At 42.1% G+C, this 24,343-nt stretch overlaps 1 protein-coding gene across 1 annotated transcript in view; it reads right to left on the bottom strand.

Annotated features, from left to right (window-relative positions):
- Nucleotides 1–1,110: 1,110 nt before the first annotated feature.
- Nucleotides 1,111–24,343, bottom strand: part of LOC124022458 (eukaryotic translation initiation factor 3 subunit H-like) — a 50,101-nt gene continuing 26,868 nt past the window's right edge. Inside the window, exons 3-4 of the mRNA XM_046337367.1 lie at nucleotides 19,039–19,188; nucleotides 1,111–1,234 (exon numbers count right to left, since the gene is read on the bottom strand). Of these exons, the coding sequence (XP_046193323.1) occupies nucleotides 1,111–1,234; nucleotides 19,039–19,188 (274 nt within the window). The remainder of the gene's footprint in view (nucleotides 1,235–19,038; nucleotides 19,189–24,343) is intronic.

Below are 24,343 nucleotides of genomic sequence, written 5' to 3'. Positions count from 1 at the left end.
AAACGACTCCGGGGCCGACGCGAGAAACGACTCCGGGGCCGACGCGAGAAACGACTCCGGGGCCGACGCGAGAAACGACTCCCCGGGGCCGACGCGAGAAACGACCCCCGGGGCCGACGCGAGAAACGACCCCCGGGGCCGACGCGAGAAACGACCCCCGGGGCCGACGCGAGAAACGACTCCCGGGGCCGACACGAGAAACTACCCCACGGCCGACGCGAGAAACGACTCCGGGGCCGACGCGAGAAATGCAAACTGGTATTTAGCGTTCCATCTCAAAATGCACCATTCCATACTGCAGTCAGCCCTCTACTGGGACACTGACATTACAGTGCAGCATCGTACCAAGTTCACCTGAGGCACCACTGTCTCCCTGGTATAGTGGATACATCAATATTATATAGTACCAATATAATATAGTGGATATAATCAACAGTTATATTATATAGTACCAATATAATATAGTGGATATATCAATAGTTATATTATATAGTACCAATATAATATAGTGGATATATCAACAGTTATATTATATAGTACCAATATAATATAGTGGATATATCAACAGTTACATTATATAGTACCAATATAATATAGTGGATATATCAACAGTTACATTATATAGTACCAATATAATATAGTGGATATATCAACAGTTATATTATATAGTACCAATATAATATAGTGGATATATCAACAGTTATATTATATAGTACCAATATAATATAGTGGTTATATCAACAGTTACATTGTATAGTACCAAGCCTCTGTCTCTCTGGTATTGTGGATCTGGTTAGCAGCTTCCCTGCAGGACAAGTCCCAAATACTACCCGATCTCTTAAATAGTGCACTACTTTAGATGAAAACCCAGTGGTCTCTCTCTCCCTCCCTTCCCTTCCTCTCTGGAGGAGAGGACTCCCTGTGGACAGGGTCTAAACCTAATTCTATAAACGCCCCTCTAACACAATCACTGTCCAGGAAGTAGATTATCTCACTATCAACTACAGTGTGTTGATTACATTTTCCCATCATGATAATAGAATGTGTGTGTGTGTCTCTCTCTCTCTGTGGGTTTGTGTGTGTGTGTCTCTCTGTGTGTGTGTGTGTGTGTTACCTGGTGTTTCTGCTGTGTTGCTTGCTGAGGTTACGGCTGTAGGTGTTATACTTGACAATGTCCTGACTCATATCATCCACTCTGTCCATCAGGAGCTGCAGAGACTTCTCCAGGTGGTTACTGAGGGGAGATGAACTACACATTAGATTACATTCTCCAGGTGGTTACTGAGGGGAGATGAACTACACATCAGATTACAGTCTCCAGGTGGTTACTGAGAGGAGATGAACTACACATTATGATTACAGTCTCCAGGTGGTTACTGAGGGGAGTTGAACTACACATTAGATTACATTCTCCAGGTGGTTCCTGAGGGGATATGAACTACACATTAGATTACAGTCTCCAGGTGGTTCCTGAGGGTAGATGAACTACACATTATGATTACATTCTCCAGGTGGTTCCTGAGGGGAGATGAACTACACAGTAAGATTACAGTCTCCAGGTGGTTACTGAGGGGAGATGAACTACACATTAGATTACAGTCTCCAGGTGGTTACTGAGGGGAGATGAACTACACATTAGATTACAGTCTCCAGGTGGTTACTGAGGGGAGATGAACTACACATTATGATTACAGTCTCCAGGTGGTTCCTGAGGGGAGTTGAACTACACATTAGATTACAGTCTCCAGGTGGTTCCTGAGGGGAGATGAACTACACATTATGATTACATTCTGCAGGTGGTTACTGAGGGGAGATGAACTACACACTACAGATGCTAGGAACAGACAGTGGCGTCTGTAGTCCGAGGGGGACAGGTTCACTCAGCCGTCCATAGCTCTGGTGTTTCCTCTCTCTCTCTCTCGGTCTCACACAGCCAAGGCCGCGGGACCAGACGGATTACCAGGACGGGTAGTCAAGACATAAACGCTGTCCCGCCGGGAAGTGCCTTCGCTGACATGTTCCACCTCTCCCTGACCCCAGTCTGTAAATACCCCCAGTCTGTAAATCCTGAAGCTGGGCGACAGAAGAGGAAATAACTTGTCCCAGCGATGAAAGGTGCCGGGGCGGGGGACATTGCTTACATCCACTATGACAGGCTCATTGTCCACCCCTCCCCCTCCCAGAAGTCTGGAAGGGATGAGAGAGCCTATGGGTTCGTAACTTCAACCCAGCAGCACAACACACCAACTGACTGCTGAATGAAAACAGCCCATATTAATGTCTGCGAGAAGCAGGAAAGGGCTGAAAACAGCCCATATTAATGTCTGTCTATGAGAACCAACTGATGTCTGTCTGCTGAAGGGCTGAAAACAGCCCATATTAATGTCTGTCTGCCCAGGAAAGGGCTGAAACAGAAGCTGCCTATGAGAAGGAAAGGGCTGAAAACAGCCCATATTAATGTCTGTCAATGAGAAGCTGCCCAGGAAAGGGCTGAAAACAGCCCATATTAATGTCTGTCTATGAGAAGCTGCCCAGGAAAGGGCTGAAAACGCCCATATTAATATATAGGGCTGAAAACAGCCCATAGCCTAGCCTTAGAAATAAGGGTCAGGAAATCAATAACTTGCTAACATCCGATAACATTAATTTAATTAGCCTTTTCTGAGAATCACTTTGATGATACAGCAACAGCAATACAAGGATACAACATCTATAGAAGAGACAGGAATGCTTATGGCGGAGGAGTTGCTGTATATATTCAGAGCCATATTCCCTGTAATGCTTATGGGGGAAGTGTTGCTGTATATATTCAGAGCCATATTCCCTGTAACGCTTAGAGAAGATCTTATGTAACATCTATAGAAGAGACAGGAATGCTTATGGGGGAGGTGTTGCTGTATATATTCAGAGCCATATTCCCTGTGATGCTTATGGGGGAAGTGTTGCTGTATATATTCAGAGCCATATTCCCTGTAATGCTTATGGGGGAAGTGTTGCTGTATATATTCAGAGCCATATTCCCTGTAATGCTTAGAGAAGATCTCATGTCAAGTGTTATTGAAGTGTTGTGGTTGCAGGTTCACTTGGCCCTTCATCTAAAGCATTTTATTGTGGGGTGTTTATGTTGGCCACCAAGTGCTAACAGTCAGTATCTAAATCATGTGTGAAATGCTTGATAGTGTTCGTGATGTAAACAGAGAGAGGTCTACTTTCTCAGGGGACCTGAATAATTGGCTGGTTTTCATCAAGCTGTCCGCTCAACAGGAAGCTTCTCACTGTAACCAGTGTCTGTAATCTGGTTCAGGTTATTAATCAACCCACTCAACAGGAAGCTTCTCACTGTAACCAGTGTCTGTAATCTGGTTCAGGTTATTAATCAACCCACTCAACAGGAAGCTTCTCACTGTAACCAGTGTCTGTAATCTGGTTCAGGTTATTAATCAACCCACTCAACAGGAAGCTTCTCACTGTAACCAGTGTCTGTAATCTGGTTCAGGTTATTAATCAACCCACTCAACAGGAAGCTTCTCACTGTAACCAGTGTCTGTAATCTGGTTCAGGTTATTAATCAACCCACTCAACAGGAAGCTTCTCACTGTAACCAGTGTCTGTAATCTGGTTCAGGTTATTAATCAACCCACTCAACAGGAAGCTTCTCACTGTAACCAGTGTCTGTAATCTGGTTCAGGTTATTAATCAACCCACTCAACAGGAAGCTTCTCACTGTAACCAGTGTCTGTAATCTGGTTCAGGTTATTAATCAACCCACTCAACAGGAAGCTTCTCACTGTAACCAGTGTCTGTAATCTGGTTCAGGTTATTAATCAACAGGAAGCTTCTCACTGTAACCAGTGTCTGTAATCTGGTTCAGGTTATTAATCAACCCACTCAACAGGAAGCTTCTCACTGTAACCAGTGTCTGTAATCTGGTTCAGGTTATTAATCAACCCACTCAACAGGAAGCTTCTCACTGTAACCAGTGTCTGTAATCTGGTTCAGGTTATTAATCAACCCACTCAACAGGAAGCTTCTCACTGTAACCAGTGTCTGTAATCTGGTTCAGGTTATTAATCAACCTACCAGGGTGTTTACAAACACTACAGAAACAAGATCATCCACATGTATCGATCACATTGCTACGAATACTGTAGAACTTTGTTTATCCGTACCCATTAGATGCAGTGATCACAGTGTAGTGGCTATATACAGGAAGGACAAAGTTCCAACAGCTGGGCCTTAAATAGTATATAAGAGATCATACAGAACATTTAACTGTGATTTATGTGGATGATGTTAAACATATTTGTTGATGTGATTAATAAGGAGCATCCAGACGCTACTCTTATTGTATATATTAAAATAGCCTTTTTCCAATTATTGATAAACAAGCACCTGTTAAGAAACTGACTGTTAGAACTGTTAAAGGCTCCGTGGATCGATGAGGAAATGAAGAAACTGTATTGGTTGAAAGAGACGGGACAAGAGGAAGTGGCTAACAAGTCTGGCTGTACATCTGACTGGCCGACTTCCTGCCGAATTGAGAAATGATACGACTCGACTCATCAACAAAAGAAGAAGAAACTGTAAGATGAAGCCAAGATCAATAATATAAAAACGTACTTTAAAATGGAATTATGGGTAGAAAAGACCGATTCTACTCCGTCTTTCATTGAATCAGATGGCTTATTCATCACAAAACCATTTGATGTTGCCAATTAGCTTCGTGATTATTTCATTGCCAAAGTGGGAAAGTTTAGGAGGGGGGAAAAATGCCAGTGAGCAATTGTGCTCGTGCATAAAACAACTAATGAAAAGGAAAAGCATTGGGATTTTATAAAGTTAGTGAGGGAGATGTGGAACAATCAATCAATAATGAACAACCTTCCTGGCATTGACAACTTAGAAGGAAAGCTAGTGAAGATGGTAACTGACTCTATAGCCACTCCCAGTCGGTCATTATCTTTCATCTGAATCTAATAATAATAATATATGCCATTTAGCAGACGCTTTTATCCAAAGCGACTTACAGTCATGTGTGCATACATTCTACGTATGGGTGGTCCCGGGGATCGAACCCACTACCCTGGCGTTACAAGCGCCATGCTCTACCAACTGAGCTACAGAAGGACCACGGAATCTAGGAGGGGAGTCTGTCTTCCGTCTAGACGACAAAGTCATTCCGCTCCCCAAGAGCGGTAAAAGGGGTCCTTTAAAAAGGTCTCTAACGTCAAAACCTTTCATCTCGTTGCTCTTAGAAAACTGTTGGGGGGAGGAGAAAGAAAAAAGAAAGTGTTTCGACCAAATACAAGACTATTTCTCTGTAAACAAAATGAACAACAAGTCTTTTCAGCAGCTTATAAAAGAAGGGTACTCCACATGTACTGACAAGTGACTGGTGATTGGTTGAAATCTTATAAAAGAAGGGTACTCCACATGTACTGACAAGTGACTGGTGATTGGCTGAAAGCTTATAAAAGAAGGGTACTCCACATGTACTGACAAGTGACTGGTGATTGGCTGAAAGCTTATAAAAGAAGGGTACTCCACATGTACTGACAAGTGACTGGTGATTGGCTGAAAGCTTATAAAAGAAGGGTACTCAACATGTACTGACAAGTGACTGGTGATTGGTTGAAAGCTTATAAAAGAAGGGTACTCCACATGTACTGACAAGTGACTGGTGATTGGTTGAAAGCTTATAAAAGAAGGGTACTCCACATGTACTGACAAGTGACTGGTGATTGGTTGAAAGCTTATAAAAGAAGGGTACTCCACATGTACTGACAAGTGACTGGTGATTGGTTGAAAGCTTATAAAAGAAGGGTACTCCACATGTACTGACAAGTGACTGGTGATTGGTTGAAAGCTTATAAAAGAAGGGTACAAGTGACCACATGTACTGACAAGTGACTGGTGATTGGTTGAAAGCTTATAAAAGAAGGGTACTCCACATGTACTGACAAGTGACTGGTGATTGGTTGAAAGCTTATAAAAGAAGGGTACTCCACATGTACTGACAAGTGACTGGTGATTGGTTGAAAGCTTATTATAAAAGAAGGGTACTCCACATGTACTGACAAGTGACTGGTGATTGGTTGAAAGAATAAGAAGAGTGATTGATGACAGCTTGGCACACTCTTGGCATTCTCTCAACCAGCTTCATGAGATGAGTCACCTGGAATGCATTTCAATTAACAGGTGTGCCTTGTTAAAAGCTCATTTGTGCCATTTCTTTCCGTCTCAATGAGTTTGAGCCAATCAGTTGCGTTGTGACAAGGTAGGGTGGGGGGGGGGGATACACAGAAGACAGCCCTATTTGGAAACAGACCAAGTCCATATTATAACAAGAAAAGCTTAAATAAGCAAAGAGAAACGACAGTCCATCATTACTTTATTAAAAGACATGAAGGTCAGTCAATGAGGAGAATTTCAAGAAAGTTTCTTCCAAGTTACAGTCACAAAAACCATCCAGCGCTGTGATGAAACTGGCTCTCATGAGGACCGCCACAGGGAAAGGAAGACCCAGTTACTCTCTGCTACAGAGGATAAATTCATTAGAGTTTACTGCACTTCAGATTGCAGCCCAAATAAACGCTTCACAAAGTTCCAGTAAAACAGACACTTCTCAACATCAACTGTTCAGAGGAGACTCGTGAATCGGTCTTTCATGGTCGAATTGCTGCAAAGAAACCACTACTAAAGGACACCAATAAGAAGAAGAGACTTGCTTGGGCCAAGAAACACGAGCAATGGACATTAGACCGGTGGAAATCTGTCCTTTGGTCTGATGAGTCCAAATTTGAGATTTTTGGTTCCAACCGCCGTGTCTTTGAGAGACGAAGAGGAGGTGAACGGATGATCTCCACATGTGTGGCACACACACACACACACACACACACACACACACACACACACACACACACACACACACACACACACACACACACACACACACACACACACACACACACACACACACACACACACACACACACACACACACACACACACACACACACACGTTTGGGGTCACTTAGAAGTGTCCTTGTTTTTGAAAGAAAAGCTAATATTTTGTCCATTAAAATACCATCAAATTGATCAGAAATACAGTGTAGACATTGTTAATGTTGTAAATGACTATTGTAGCTGGAAACGGCAGATGTTTAATGGAATATCTACATAGGCGTACAGAGGCTCATTAACAGCAACCATCACTCCTGTGTTCCAATGGCACGTTGTGTTAGCTAATACAAGTTTATCATTTCAAAAGACTAATTGATCATTAGAAAACCCCTTTTCAGATGTGCTAACATAATTGCAAACTGTTCTGATTAAAGAAGCAATAAAACTGGCCTTCTTTAGACTAGTTGAGTATCTGGAGCAGCAGCATTTGTGGGTTCGATTACAGGCTCAATCAAAGAATCAAAGACATTTCTTCTGAAACTCGTCAGTCTATTCTTGTTCTGAGAAATGAAGGCTATTCAAAGCGAGAAATTTCCAAGAAACTGAAGATCTCGTACAACGTTGTGTACTACTCTCTTCACAGAACAGCTCAAACTGGCTCTAACCAGAATAGAAAGAGGAGTGGGAGGCCCCGGTGCACAACTGAGCAAAAGTACATTAGAGTGTCTACTTTGAGAAACAGACTCCTCTCACAAGTCCTCAATTGGCAGCTTCATTAAATAGTACCGGCAAAACACCAGTCTCATCGTCAACAGTGAAGAAGCGACTCCGGGATGCTGGCCTTCTAGGCAGAGTTCCTCTGTTCAGTGTCTGTGTTCTTTTGCCCATCTAAATCTTTTCTTTTTATTGGCCAGTCTGAGATATGGCTTTTTCTTTGCAACTCTGCCTAGAAGGCCAGCATCCAGGAGTCTCCTCTTCACCGTTGACGTTGAGACTGGTGTTTACTATTTAATGAAGCTGCCAGTTGAGGACTTGTGAGAGGAGTCTGTTTCTCAAACTAGACACTCTAGTGTACTTGTCCTCTTGCTCAGTTGTGCACAGAGTCAGTCCACCTTGTGAATGAATGGAAGAATCTCTCTATAGATTTCTCTCTACACTGATCTCCTTCACCTCAGAACAGAGTGTTTTGGATAAAGAATGTTATGTTCACATCTCTCTTATAACCTGCACTCAATTAACCTTCCCTATCATGCCCCTGGTCCTTGTTCACAACCCTTTTAGAGGGCTGGGGCACAGGAGAGGGCCTGGTAGAAACCCTTTCAGAGAGGGCTGGGGCACAGGAGAGGCCCTGCTGAAAACCCATTCAGAGAGGGCTGGGGCACAGGAGAGGGCCTGCTGAAAACCCTTTCAGAGAGGGCCTGGTAGAAACCCTTTCAGAGAGGGCTGGGGCACAGGAGAGGGCCTGCTGAAAACCCTTTCAGAGAGGGCCTGGTAGAAACCCTTTCAGAGAGGGCTGGGGCACAGGAGAGGCCCTGCTGAAAACCCTTTCAGAGAGGGCTGGGGCACAGGAGAGGGCCTGCTGAAAACCCTTTCAGAGAGGGCCTGGTAGAAACCCTTTCAGAGAGGGCTGGGGCACAGGAGAGGGCCTGCTGAAAACCCTTTCAGAGAGGGCCTGGTAGAAACCCTTTCAGAGAGAGGGCTGGGGCACAGGAGAGGCCCTGCTGAAAACCCTTTCAGAGAGGGCCTGGGGCACAGGAGGGGGCCTGCTGAAAACCCTTTCAGAGAGGGCCTGGTAGAAACCCTTTCAGAGAGGGCTGGGGCACAGGAGAGGCCCTGCTGAAAACCCATTCAGAGAGGGCTGGGGAACATGAGAGGGCCTGCTGAAATACCTTTCAGAGAGGGCTGGGGAACATGAGAGGGCCTGCTGAAATACCTTTCAGAGAGGGCCTGGAGAAAAACATTATGTTTTAGTGCTTCTGAATGGACCAACACTATAGACAAATACCACAACACTATAGACAAATACCACAACACTATAGACTAATACCACAACACTATAGACTAATACCACAACACTATAGACTAATACCACAACACTATAGACTAATACCACAACACTATAGACTAATACCACAACACTATAGACTAATACCACAACACTATAGACTAATACCACAACACTATAGACTAATACCACAACACTATAGACAACACTATAGACTAATACCACAACACTATAGACTAATACCACAACACTATAGACTAATACCACAACACTATAGACTAATACCACAACACTATAGACTAATACCACAACACTATAGACTAATACCACAACACTATAGACTAATACCACAACACTATAGACTAATACCACAACACTATAGACTAATACCACAACACTATAGACTAATACCACAACACTATAGACTAATACCACAACACTATAGACTAATACCACAACACTATAGACTAATACCACAACACTATAGACTAATACCACAACACTATAGACTAATACCACAACACTATAGACTAATACCACAACACTATAGACTAATACCACAACACTATAGACTAATACCACAACACTATAGACTAATACCACAACACTATAGACTAATACCACAACACTATAGACTAATACCACAACACTATAGACTAATACCACAACACTATAGACTAATACCACAACACTATAGACTAATACCACATCACTATAGACTAATACCACAACACTATAGACTAATACCACAACACTATAGACTAATACCACAACACTATAGACTAATACCACAACACTATAGACTAATACCACAACACTATAGACTAATACCACAACACTATAGACTAATACCACAACACTATAGACTAATACCACAACACTATAGACTAATACCACAACACTATAGACTAATACCACAACACTATAGACTAATACCACAACACTATAGACTAATACCACAACACTATAGACTAATACCACAACACTATAGACTAATACCACAACACTATAGACTAATACCACAACACTATAGACTAATACCACAACACTATAGACTAATACCACAACACTATAGACTAATACCACAACACTATAGACTAATACCACAACACTATAGACTAATACCACAACACTATAGACTAATACCACAACACTATAGACTAATACCACAACACTATAGACTAATACCACAACACTATAGACTAATACCACAACACTATAGACTAATACCACAACACTATAGACTAATACCACAACACTATAGACTAATACCACAACACTATAGACTAATACCACAACACTATAGACTAATACCACAACACTATAGACTAATACCACAACACTATAGACTAATACCACAACACTATAGACTAATACCACAACACTATAGACTAATACCACAACACTATAGACTAATACCACAACACTATAGACTAATACCACAACACTGGACTAATACCACAACACTATAGACTAATACCACAACACTATAGACTAATACCACAACACTATAGACTAATACCACAACACTATAGACTAATACCACAACACTATAGACTAATACCACAACACTATAGACTAATACCACAACACTATAGACTAATACCACAACACTATAGACTAATACCACAACACTATAGACTAATACCACAACACTATAGACTAATACCACAACACTATGGACTAATACCACAACAACACTATAGACTAATACCACAACACTATAGACTAATACCACAACACTATAGACTAATACCACAACACTATAGACTAATACCACAACACTATAGACTAATACCACAACACTATAGACTAATACCACAACACTATAGACTAATACCACAACACTATAGACTAATACCACAACACTATAGACTAATACCACAACACTATAGACTAATACCACAACACTATAGACTAATACCACAACACTATAGACTAATACCACAACACTATAGACTAATACCACAACACTATAGACTAATACCACAACACTATAGACTAATACCACAACACTATAGACTAATACCACAACACTATAGACTAATACCACAACACTATAGACTAATACCACAACACTATAGACTAATACCACAACACTATAGACTAATACCACAACACTATAGACTAATACCACAACACTATAGACTAATACCACAACACTATAGACTAATACCACAACACTATAGACTAATACCACAACACTATAGACTAATACCACAACACTATAGACTAATACCACAACACTATAGACTAATACCACAACACTATAGACTAATACCACAACACTATAGACTAATACCACAACACTATAGACTAATACCACAACACTATAGACTAATACCACAACACTATAGACTAATACCACAACACTATAGACTAATACCACAACACTATAGACTAATACCACAACACTATAGACTAATACCACAACACTATAGACTAATACCACAACACTATAGACTAATACCACAACACTATAGACTAATACCACAACACTATAGACTAATACCACAACACTAATACCACAACACTATAGACTAATACCACAACACTATAGACTAATACCACAACACTATAGACTAATACCACAACACTATAGACTAATACCACAACACTATAGACTAATACCACAACACTATAGACTAATACCACAACACTATAGACTAATACCACAACACTATAGACTAATACCACAACACTATAGACTAATACCACAACACTATAGACTAATACCACAACACTATAGACTAATACCACAACACTATAGACTAATACCACAACACTATAGACTAATACCACAACACTATAGACTAATACCACAACACTATAGACTAATACCACAACAATATAGACAAATACCACAACACTATAGACTAATACCACAACACTATAGACTAATACCACAACACTATAGACTAATACCACAACACTATAGACTAATACCACAACATTACTAATACCACAACACTATAGACTAATACCACAACACTATAGACTAATACCACAACACTATAGACTAATACCACAACATTACTAATACCACAACACTATAGACTAATACCACAACACTATAGACTAATACCACAACACTATAGACTAATACCACAACACTATAGACTAATACCACAACATTACTAATACCACAACACTATAGACTAATACCACAACACTATAGACTAATACCACAACACTATAGACTAATACCACAACACTATAGACTAATACCACAACACTATAGACTAATACCACAACACTATAGACTAATACCACAACACTATAGACTAATACCACAACACTATAGACTAATACCACAACACTATAGACTAATACCACAACACTATAGACTAATACCACAACACTATAGACTAATACCACAACACTATAGACTAATACCACAACACTATAGACTAATACCACAACACTATAGACTAATACCACAACACTATAGACTAATACCACAACACTATAGACTAATACCACAACACTATAGACTAATACCACAACACTATAGACTAATACCACAACACTATAGACTAATACCACAACACTATAGACTAATACCACAACACTATAGACTAATACCACAACACTATAGACTAATACCACAACACTATAGACTAATACCACAACACTATAGACTAATACCACAACACTATAGACTAATACCACAACACTATAGACTAATACCACAACACTATAGACTAATACCACAACACTATAGACTAATACCACAACACTATAGACTAATACCACAACACTATAGACTAATACCACAACACTATAGACTAATACCACAACACTATAGACTAATACCACAACACTATAGACTAATACCACAACACTATAGACTAATACCACAACACTATAGACTAATACCACAACACTATAGACTAATACCACAACACTATAGACTAATACCACAACATTACTAATACCACAACACTATAGACTAATACCACAACACTATAGACTAATACCACAACACTATAGACTAATACCACAACACTATAGACTAATACACTATAGACTAAACATTACTAATACCACAACACTATAGACTAATACCACAACACTATAGACTAATACCACAACACTATGGACTAATACCACAACACTATAGACTAATACCACAACATTACTAATACCACAACATTACTAATACCACAACATTACTAATACCACAACACTATGGACTAATACCACAACACTATAGACTAATACCACAACACTATAGACTAATACCACAACACTATAGACTAATACCACAACACTATAGACTAATACCACAACACTATAGACTAATACCACAACACTATAGACTAATACCACAACACTATAGACTAATACCACAACACTATAGACTAATACCACAACACTATAGCCTAATACCACAACACTATAGCCTAATACCACAACACTATAGACTAATACCACACAAGAGATCCTCTCTTCTAATAGGCCGACCTGCCAACAGGAATGAGATATAACATGGTATAAATAATGGCAAGGACATGTCACGATGACTGTTAGTGACACCTGGTTTTAAGAAGGAACAAAACACTGATCTCAGAAGACGACGTGGACAAATGTGGCCGAAGTGAAAACGACACGGTGGAAATGACATCAGATCCATTACCTGTTAAGATGTGGACAGAGATGCTCCACACGGACAGAAGGACCGAGCAACGCACGCGGCAACCTGACAACTTCAGACAACCGATTTGGCCAGAGACATTATTACATGGCTAGAATCCACAACAGGGCCCCACGGGGGAGGAGAGAGAGAGAGTTCAGAACTATTCACACTCCTTTACATATTCTACAGGGGAGGAGAGAGAGAGAGAGAGAGAGAGAGAGAGAGAGTTCAGAACTATTCATACTCCTTTTACATATTCTACAGGGGAGGAAAGAGAGTTCAGAACTATTCACACTCCTTTACATATTCTACAGGGGAGGAGAGAGAGAGAGATCAGAACTATTCATACTCCTTTTACATATTCTACAGGGGAGGAGAGAGAGTTCAGAACTATTCATACTCCTTTACATATTCTACAGGGGAGGAGAGAGAGAGAGAGTTCAGAACTATTCATACTCCTTTTACATATTCTACAGGGGAGGAGAGAGAGTTCAGAACTATTCACTCCTTTACATATTCTACAGGGGAGGAGAGAGAGAGAGATCAGAACTATTCACACTCCTTTACATATTCTACAGGGGAGGAGAGAGAGAGAGAGATCAGAACTATTCACACTCCTTTACATATTCTACAGGGGAAGAGAGAGAGAGAGAGTTCAGAACTATTCACACTCCTTTACATATTCTACAGGGGAGGAGAGAGAGTTCAGAACTATTCACACTCCTTTACATATTCTACAGGGGAGGAGAGAGAGAGAGAGAGTTCAGAACTATTCACACTCCTTTACATATTCTACAGGGGAGGAGAGAGAGAGAGAGAGTTCAGAACTATTCACACTCCTTTACATATTCTACAGGGGAGGAGAGAGAGAGTGAGTTCAGAACTATTCACACTCCTTTACATATTCTACAGGGGAGGAGAGAGAGATCAGAACTATTCATACTCCTTTACATATTCTACAGGGGAGGAGAGAGAGATCAGAACTATTCATACTCCTTTACATATTCTACAGGGGAGGAGAGAGAGAGAGAGAGAGAGAGAGAGAGAGAGAGAGAGAGAGAGAGAGAGAGAGAGAGAGAGAGAGAGTTCAGAACTATTCACACTCCTTTACATATTCTACAGGGGAGGAGAGAGAGAGAGAGAGTTCAGAACTATTCATACTCCTTTACATATTCTACAGGGGAGGAGAGAGAGAGTGAGTTCAGAACTATTCATACTCCTTTACATATTCTACAGGGGAGGAGAGAGAGAGAGAGTTCAGAACTATTCATACTCCTTTACATATTCTACAGGGGAGGAGAGAGAGAGAGAGTTCAGAACTATTCACACTCCTTTACATATTCTACAGGGGAGGAGAGAGAGAGAGAGAGTTCAGAACTATTCATACTCCTTTACATATTCTACAGGGGAGGAGAGAGAGATCAGAACTATTCATACTCCTTTACATATTCTACAGGGGAGGAGAGAGAGAGAGAGAGAGAGAGAGAGAGAGAGAGAGAGAGAGAGAGAGAGAGAGAGAGAGAGAGAGTTCAGAACTATTCATACTCCTTTACATATTCTACAGGGGAGGAGAGAGAGAGAGAGAGTTCAGAACTATTCATACTCCTTTACATATTCTACAGGGGAGGAGAGAGAGAGAGAGAGAGAGAGAGAGAGAGAGAGAGAGAGAGAGAGAGAGAGATAATGACAAAGTTCAGAACTATTCACACTCCTTTACATATTCTACAGGAGGAGAGAGAGATCAGAACTATTTTTATTCTGATGAGAAAGTTCAAAACTATTTTACATATTCTACAGGGAGGAGAGAGAGAAGAGTTCAGAACTATTCACACTCCTTTACATATTCTACAGGGGAGGAGAGAGAGAGAGAGAGAGAGAGAGAGAGAGAGAGAGAGTTCAGAACTATTCACACTCCTTTACATATTCTACATGTTGTTGTGCTGCAGCCTGAATTCAAAATGGATTCCATTTATTTAAAACAGAATGTCGCCCAACTTCACATAATACCCCCCATAATGACAAAGTGAAAACATGTTTTCGATTTTTTTTTTGTATGAAAATGAAATATTTAATTTCTATAAGTATTCACACACACACACACACACACACACACACACACACACACACACACTTTGTAAAAGCACTTTAGGCAGTGATTACAGCCGAGGGTCTTTCTGTGGATGTCTCTAAGAGCTTCCCACACCTGGAGTGTGTAAAACACCATTATCATTTATTTTTATGATTCAGGCTCTGTCAAATTGGTTGTTGATCATTGTCATAGATGTTCAAGTAGATTTAAATCTAAAACTGTAACTTGGCAACTCAGGAATAGTCACTGTCTTCTTGGTAAGCAACTCCAGTGTAGATTTGGCCTCGTGTCTTAGGTTATTGTCCTGCTGAAAGGAATTCATCTCCTAGTGTCTAGTGGAAAGCAGAACCGGGTTTTTCTCTAGGATTTTACCTGTGCTTAGCTTCATTCCGTTTTTTTTTTCATCCTGAAAAACTCCCTTAGTCCTTAGCGATTACAAGTATACCCATAACATGATGCAGCCAACACTATGCTAGAAAATTACATAGAGTGGTACTCAGTAATGTGTTGTAATTGCCCCAAACATAACACTTTGTATTCAGGACCAAAAATCTATTGCGTTGACATTTTTTTTGTTTGGAATATTTGTATTCTGTACAGGCGTCTTTCTTCTCACTCTGTCATTTCGGTTATCATTGTCGAGTAACAACACTGAACAAAAATATATAAATGCAACATGTAAAGTGTTGGTCCCATGTTTCATGAGCTGAAATAAGATCCCAGAAATGTTGCATACGCAAAAACAAAAAAACATCTCTCAAATGGTGCACACACATATGTTTACATCCCTGTTAGGGAGCATTTCTCCTGTGCCAAGATAATCAATTCACCTGACAGGTGTGGCATATCAAGAAAGATGATAATGAAAGGGGGGAGTAGTGAGGGGAAATGGCTTTTATAACACAGAGAGAGAGAGGGAGTAGTGAGGGGAAATGGCTTTTATAACACAGAGAGAGAGGGAGTAGTGAGGGGAAATGGCTTTTATAACACAGAGAGAGAGGGAGTAGTGAGGGGAAATGGCTTTTATAACACAGAGAGGGAGAGGGAGAGTAGTGAGGGGAAATGGCTTTTATAACACAGAGAGATGGAGGGAGTAGTGAGGGGAAATGGCTTTTATAACACAGAGAGATGGAGGGAGTAGTGAGGGGAAATGGCTTTTATAACACAGAGAGAGAGGGAGTAGTGAGGGGAAATGGCTTTTATAACACAGAGAGAGAGGGAGTAGTGAGGGGAAATGGCTTTTATAACACAGAGAGAGAGGGAGTAGTGAGGGGAAATGGCTTTTATAACAGAGAGAGAGAGGGAGTAGTGAGGGGAAATGGCTTTTATAACACAGAGAGATGGAGGGAGTAGTGAGGGGAAATGGCTTTTATAACACAGAGAGAGAGGGAGTAGTGAGGGGAAATGGCTTTTATAACACAGAGAGATGGAGGGAGTAGTGAGGGGAAATGGCTTTTATAACACAGAGAGAGAGAGGGAGTAGTGAGGGGAAATGGCTTTTATAACACAGAGAGAGAGGGAGTAGTGAGGGGAAATGGCTTTTATAACACAGAGAGATGGAGGGAGTAGTGAGGGGAAATGGCTTTTATAACACAGAGAGATGGAGGGAGTAGTGAGGGGAAATGGCTTTTATAACACAGAGAGAGAGGGAGTAGTGAGGGGAAATGGCTTTTATAACACAGAGAGAGGGAGTAGTGAGGGGAAATGGCTTTTATAACACAGAGAGAGAGGGAGTAGTGAGGGGAAATGGCTTTTATAACACAGAGAGAGAGGGAGTAGTGAGGGGAAATGGCTTTTATAACACAGAGAGAGAGGGAGTAGTGAGGGGAAATGGCTTTTATAACACAGAGAGAGAGAGGGAGTAGTGAGGGGAAATGGCTTTTATAACACAGAGAGAGGGAGTAGTGAGGGGAAATGGCTTTTATAACACAGAGAGAGAGGGAGTAGTGAGGGGAAATGGCTTTTATAACACAGAGAGAGAGGGAGTAGTGAGGGGAAATGGCTTTTATAACACAGAGAGAGAGGGAGTAGTGAGGGGAAATGGCTTTTATAACACAGAGAGGGAGTAGTGAGGGGAAATGGCTTTTATAACACAGAGAGAGAGGGAGTAGTGAGGGGAAATGGCTTTTATAACACAGAGAGAGAGGGAGTAGTGAGGGGAAATGGCTTTTATAACACAGAGAGAGAGGGAGTAGTGAGGGGAAATGGCTTTTATAACACAAAGAGGGAGTAGTGAGGGAAATGGCTTTTATAACACAGAGAGAGAGAGAGGGAGTAGTGAGGGGAAATGGCTTTTATAAGACAGAGAGAGAGAGAGGGAGTAGTGAGGGGAAATGGCTTTTATAACACAGAGAGATGGAGGGAGTAGTGAGGGGAAATGGCTTTTATAAGACAGAGAGAGAGGGAGTAGTGAGGGGAAATGGCTTTTATAACACAGAGTAGTGAGGGGAAATGGCTTTTATAACACAGAGAGAGAGTAGTGAGGGGAAATGGCTTTTATAACACAGAGAGAGAGAGAGGGAGTAGTGAGGGGAAATGGCTTTTATAACACAGAGAGAGAGTAGTGAGGGGAAATGGCTTTTATAACACAGAGAGAGAGAGTAGTGAGGGGAAATGGCTTTTATAACACAGAGAGAGAGTAGTGAGGGGAAATGGCTTTTATAACACAGAGAGAGGGAGGGAGAGTAGTGAGGGGAAATGGCTTTTATAACACAGAGAGAGAGAGAGAGAGAGAGGGAGTAGTGAGGGGAAATGGCTTTTATAACACAGAGAGAGAGTAGTGAGGGGAAATGGCTTTTATAACACAGAGAGAGGGAGGGAGAGTAGTGAGGGGAAATGGCTTTTATAACACAGAGAGAGAGAGGGAGTAGTGAGGGGAAATGGCTTTTATAACACAGAGAGAGACAGTAGTGAGGGGAAATGGCTTTTATAACAGAGAGAGAGACAGTAGTGAGGGGAAATGGCTTTTATAACACAGAGAGAGAGTAGTGAGGGGAAATGGCTTTTATAACACAGAGAGAGAGTAGTGAGGGGAAATGGCTTTTATAACACAGAGAGAGAGGGAGTAGTGAGGGGTAGACAGCACCACTAGGGGTAGACAGCACCACTAGGGTAGACAGCACCACTAGGGTAGACAGCACCACTAGGGTAGACAGCACCACTAGGGTAGACAGCACCACTAGGGTAGACAGCACCACTAGGGTAGACAGCACCACTGGGGTAGACAGCACCACTGGGGTAGACAGCACCACTAGGGTAGACAGCACCACTAGGGTAGACAGCACCACTAGGGTAGACAGCACCACTAGGGTAGACAGCACCACTAGGGTAGACAGCACCACTAGGGTAGACAGCACCACTAGGGTAGACAGCACCACTAGGGTAGACAGCACCGTCACATACCTGCTGGAGAGGTTGAGCAGTTCGTGCTTGTCGGCCACAGTACACTTCTCCTCCAGTTCCCACATCAGAACGTTGATCAGGTGGGAGTTCTTGATCACGATGGGAACCTCCTCGAACATGTGCTCAAAACCAATCATGGCCTTCTTCAATCTGGGGAGGAGGGAGAGAAAATAATCACTTCAGTTCAATTCATAGTCAATGGCGTTCAACCCAGTTCAACTCAAAGTCAATGATTCAAACCAATTCAACCCAGTTCAATTCAAAGTCAATGACATTCAAACCAGTTCAATTCCAAGTCAATGATTTAACCCAGTTCAATTCATAGTCAATGATTCAAACCAGTTCAATTCAAAGTCAATGATTCAACCCAGTTCAACTCAATTTGATTGCCAGCTCTACAAAATGTAGTTGAACTAATTTGCCATTAGTAGTGTCTAATCTAATCTATTTATAAAACTGGATCATATTGACAACATAACAGACAGTAGAGTCTAGTCTAAAACTGGATCATATTGATAACAGACAGTAGTGTCTAGTCTAAAACTGGATCATATTGACAACAGACAGTAGTGTCTAGTCTAAAACTGGATCATATTGACAACAGACAGTAGTGTCTAGTCTAAAACTGGATCATATTGATAACAGACAGTAGAGTCTAGTCTAAAACTGGATCATATTGATAACAGACAGTAGTGTCTAGTCTAAAACTGGATCATATTGACAACAGACAGTAGAGTCTAGTCTAAAACTGGATCATATTGATAACAGACAGTAGAGTCTAGTCTAAAACTGGATCATATTGACAACAGACAGTAGAGTCTAGTCTAAAACTGGATCATATTGACAACATAACAGACAGTAGTGTCTAGTCTAAAACTGGATCATATTGACAACAGACAGTAGAGTCTAGTCTAAAACTGGATCATATTGATAACAGACAGTAGAGTCTAGTCTAAAACTGGATCATATTGACAACATAACAGACAGTAGAGTCTAGTCTAAAACTGGATCATATTGATAACAGACAGTAGAGTCTAGTCTAAAACTGGATCATATTGATAACATAACAGACAGTAGAGTCTAGTCTAAAACTGGATCATATTGATAACAGACAGTAGTGTCTGCAGTCTCTCTTCCTGTAGAGTCTAGTCTACTTCAGTGCAGTCTCTCTCTTCCTGTAGAGTCCAGTCTACTTCAGTGCAGTCTCTCTCTTCCTGTAGAGTCCAGTCTACTTCAGTGCAGTCTCTCTCTTCCTGTAGAGTCTAGTCTACTTCAGTGCAGTCTCTCTCTTCCTGTAGAGTCTAGTCTAAAACTGGGTCATATTGACAACATAACAGACAGTAGTGTCTAGTCTAAAACTGGATCATATTGATAACAGACAGTAGAGTCTAGTCTAATTCAGTGCAGTCTCTCTCTTCCTGTAGAGTCTAGTCTAATTCAGCGCAGTCTCTCTCTTCCTGTAGAGTCTAGTCTAATTCAATCCAGTCTCTATCTTCCTGTAGGGTCTAGTCTACTTCAGTGCAGTCTCTCTCTTCCTGTAGAGTCTAGTCTAATTCAATCCAGTCTCTATCTTCCTGTAGGGTCTAGTCTACTTCAGTGCAGTCTCTCTCTTCCTGTAGAGTCTAGTCTACTTCAGTGCAGTCTCTCTCTTCCTGTAGAGTCTAGTCTACTTCAGTGCAGTCTCTCTCTTCCTGTAGAGTCTAGTCTAATTCAGTGCAGTCTCTCTCTTCCTGTAGGGTCTAGTCTAATTCAGTGCAGTCTCTCTCTCTTCCTGTAGAGTCTAATTCAGTGCAGTCTCTCTCTTCCTGTAGAGTCTAATTCAGTGCAGTCTCTCTCTTCCTGTAGAGTCTAATTCAGTGCAGTCTCTCTCTTCCTGTAGGGTCTAATTCAGTGCAGTCTCTCTCTTCCTGTAGAGTCTAGTCTAATTCAGTGCAGTCTCTCTCTTCCTGTAGAGTCTAGTCTACTTCAGTGCAGTCTCTCTCTTCCTGTAGAGTCTAGTCTACTTCAGTGCAGTCTCTCTCTTCCTGTAGAGTCTAGTCTACTTCAGTGCAGTCTCTCTCTTCCTGTAGAGTCTAGTCTAATTCAGTGCAGTCTCTCTCTTCCTGTAGAGTCTAGTCTACTTCAGTGCAGTCTCTCTCTTCCTGTAGAGTCTAGTCTAATTCAGTGCAGTCTCTCTCTTCCTGTAGAGTCTAGTCTAATTCAGTGCAGTCTCTCTCTTCCTGTAGAGTCTAGTCTAATTCAGTGCAGTCTCTCTTTCCTGCCTTTCATTTAAAAGATAACAAAAACAGCCACTTATAAAACATCAAATACAGCCACATGGAAAGAACCCATCATAGAAAACTGAAGCCCTCCTTTGAAATGATATATTATTCAGATTGTCCTCATAATAACGGTGGTGAAATGAGTCTTCGCCAGCCGAGCAATAGAGCTGCTATTGTCCTCCTGGTCTTTCAATCAGCCGCGTATTGAGAGAGAGACTGATGAGGACCTGGTGCATTAGAAACTAACAGGGTTCCCTAGTCATTATCACAACATAGCCAAACATTATCACAAAACAGACACCAAAAAAAAAAAAGAGCATTTCTCATTGGACAAATTCAGGTGGTGTCTCGTTCCCTCCCACTCGGTGCCTATAATGAACATGGCCCAGCGAAACGAATAAAAAGCTCGACAACATTAACATTTAAGTCTGACAACGAACTGGACAGAGAGTCAGAGGCAAAGCAACCAGACAATAAATGAGCAACTGACCTCGGAGAGGAAATGACTACAAGGTAGATGGGTGGGTAGATAGGTAGGTACTGTAGGTAGGTACGGTAGGGAAGATGGGTAGGTAGGTAGGTAGGTAGGTACTGTAGGTAGGTACGGTAGGTAGATGGGTAGGTAGGTAGGTAGGTAGGTAGATGGGTAGGTAGGTAGATGGGTAGGTAGGTAGATGGGTGGGTAGGTAGGTAGGTACTGTAGGTAGGTACGGTAGGGAAGATGGGTAGGTAGGTAGATGGGTAGATAGGTAGGTAGGTACGGTAGGTAGATGGGTAGGTAGGTAGGTAGGTACGGTAGGTAGGTAGGTAGGTAGATGGGTAGGTAGGTAGGTAGATGGGTAGGTAGGTAGATGGGTAGATAGGTAGGTAGGTACGGTAGGTAGATGGGTAGGTAGGTAGGTAGGTAGATGGGTAGGTAGGTAGGTAGATGGGTAGGTAGGTAGATGGGTGGGTAGGTAGATGGGTGGGTAGGTAGATGGGTGGGTAGGTAGGTAGGTAGGTAGGTAGGTAGGTACGGTAGGTAGGTAGGTAGGTACTGTAGGTAGATCGGTAGGTAGGTAGATGGGTAGATAGGTAGGTAGGTACTGTAGGTAGGTACGGTAGGTAGATGGGTAGGTAGGTAGATGGGTAGGTAGGTAGGTACGGTAGGTAGATGGGTAGGTAGGTAGGTAGGTAGGTAGATGGGTAGGTAGGTAGATGGGTAGGTAGGTAGGTAGATGGGTAGGTAGGTACTGTAGGTAGGTAGGTAGATGGGTAGGTAGATGGTTAGGTAGATGGGTGGGTAGGTAGGTACTGTAGGTAGATGGGTAGGTAGGTAGATGGGTAGGTAGGTAGGTAGGTAGGTACTGTAGGTAGGTAGATGGGTAGGTAGGTAGATGGGTAGGTAGGTAGGTACTGTAGGTAGGTACGGTAGGTAGATGGGTGGGTAGGTAGATGGGTGGGTAGGTAGGATAGGTAGGTACGGTAGGTAGGTAGGTACTGTAGGTAGGTACGTAGGTAGGTAGGTAGGTAAGGGTAGGTTGGTAAGGGTAGGTAGGTAGGTAAGGGTAGGTAGGGGTAGGTAGGTTGGTAGGTAGGGAGGTTGGTAGGTAAGGGTAGGTAGGTAAGGGTAGGTAGGTAAGGGTAGGTAGGTAGATAGGTAAGGGTAGGTAGGTAGGGGTAGGTAGGTAGGTAAGGGGAGGTAGGTAGGGGTAGGTAGGTAGGTAAGGGGAGGTAGGGGTAGGTAGATAAGGGTAGGTGGGTAAGGGTAGGTAGGTAGGGGTAGGTATGGGTAGGTAGGTAAGGGTAGGTTGGTAAGTAAGGGTAGGTAGGTAAGGGTAGGTAGGTGGGTAGGGGTAGGTAAGGGTAGGTAGGTAGGGGTAGGTAAGGGTAGGTAGGTAGGGGTAGGTAAGGGTAGGTAAGGGTAGGTGTGGGTGTAAACATGAAGAAATTAACTAAAGAATAAGGAGTAATCCAAGCCAAAGCCAACGGTTCCCAATACTGACCCACCTAGCCAACAGTTCCTAATACTGACCCACCTAGCCAACAGTTCCTAATACTGACCCACCTAGCCAACAGTTCCTAATACTGACCCACCTAGCCAACAGTTCCTAATACTGACCCACCTAGCCAACAGTTCCTAATACTGACCCACCTAGCCAACAGTTCCTAATACTGACCCACCTAGCCAACAGTTCCTAATACTGACCCACCTAGCCAACAGTTCCTAATACTGACCCACCTAGCCAACAGTTCCTAATACTGACCCACCTAGCCAACAGTTCCTAATACTGACCCACCTAGCCAACAGTTCCTAATACTGACCCACCTAGCCAACAGTTCCTAATACTGACCCACCTAGCCAACAGTTCCTAATACTGACCCACCTAGCCAACAGTTCCTAACACTGACCCACCCACCAGTTCCTAATACTGACCCAGCCAACAGTTCCTAATACTGACCCACCTAGCCAACAGTTCCTAATACTGACCCACCTCGCCAACAGTTCCTAATACTGACCCACCTCGCCAACAGTTCCTAATACTGACCCACCTAGCCAACAGTTCCTAATACTGACCCACCTAGCCAACAGTTCCTAATACTGACCCACCTAGCCAACAGTTCCTAATACTGACCCACCTAGCCAACAGTTCCTAATACTGACCCACCTGGCCAACAGTTCCTAATACTGACCCACCTGGCCAACAGTTCCTAATACTGACCCACCTAGCCAACAGTTCCTAATACTGACCCACCTAGCCAACAGTTCCTAATACTGACCCACCTAGCCAACAGTTCCTAATACTGACCCACCTGGCCAACAGTTCCTAATACTGACCCACCTGGCCAACAGTTCCTAATACTGACCCACCTAGCCAACAGTTCCTAATACTGACCCACCTAGCCAACAGTTCCTAATACTGACCCACAGTTCCTAATACTGACCCACAGTTCCTAATACTGACCCACAGTTCCTAATACTGACCCACAGTTCCTAATACTGACCCACAGTTCCTAATACTGACCCACCTAGCCAACAGTTCCTAATACTGACCCACCTAGCC

This window comes from Oncorhynchus gorbuscha, unplaced genomic scaffold (assembly GCF_021184085.1).
Source record: "Oncorhynchus gorbuscha isolate QuinsamMale2020 ecotype Even-year unplaced genomic scaffold, OgorEven_v1.0 Un_scaffold_1394, whole genome shotgun sequence".
Taxonomy (NCBI): Eukaryota; Metazoa; Chordata; class Actinopteri; order Salmoniformes; family Salmonidae; genus Oncorhynchus; species Oncorhynchus gorbuscha.
Note: the sequence above shows the minus strand (reverse complement) of the source record. Positions and strands in the feature narration are given on the sequence as shown.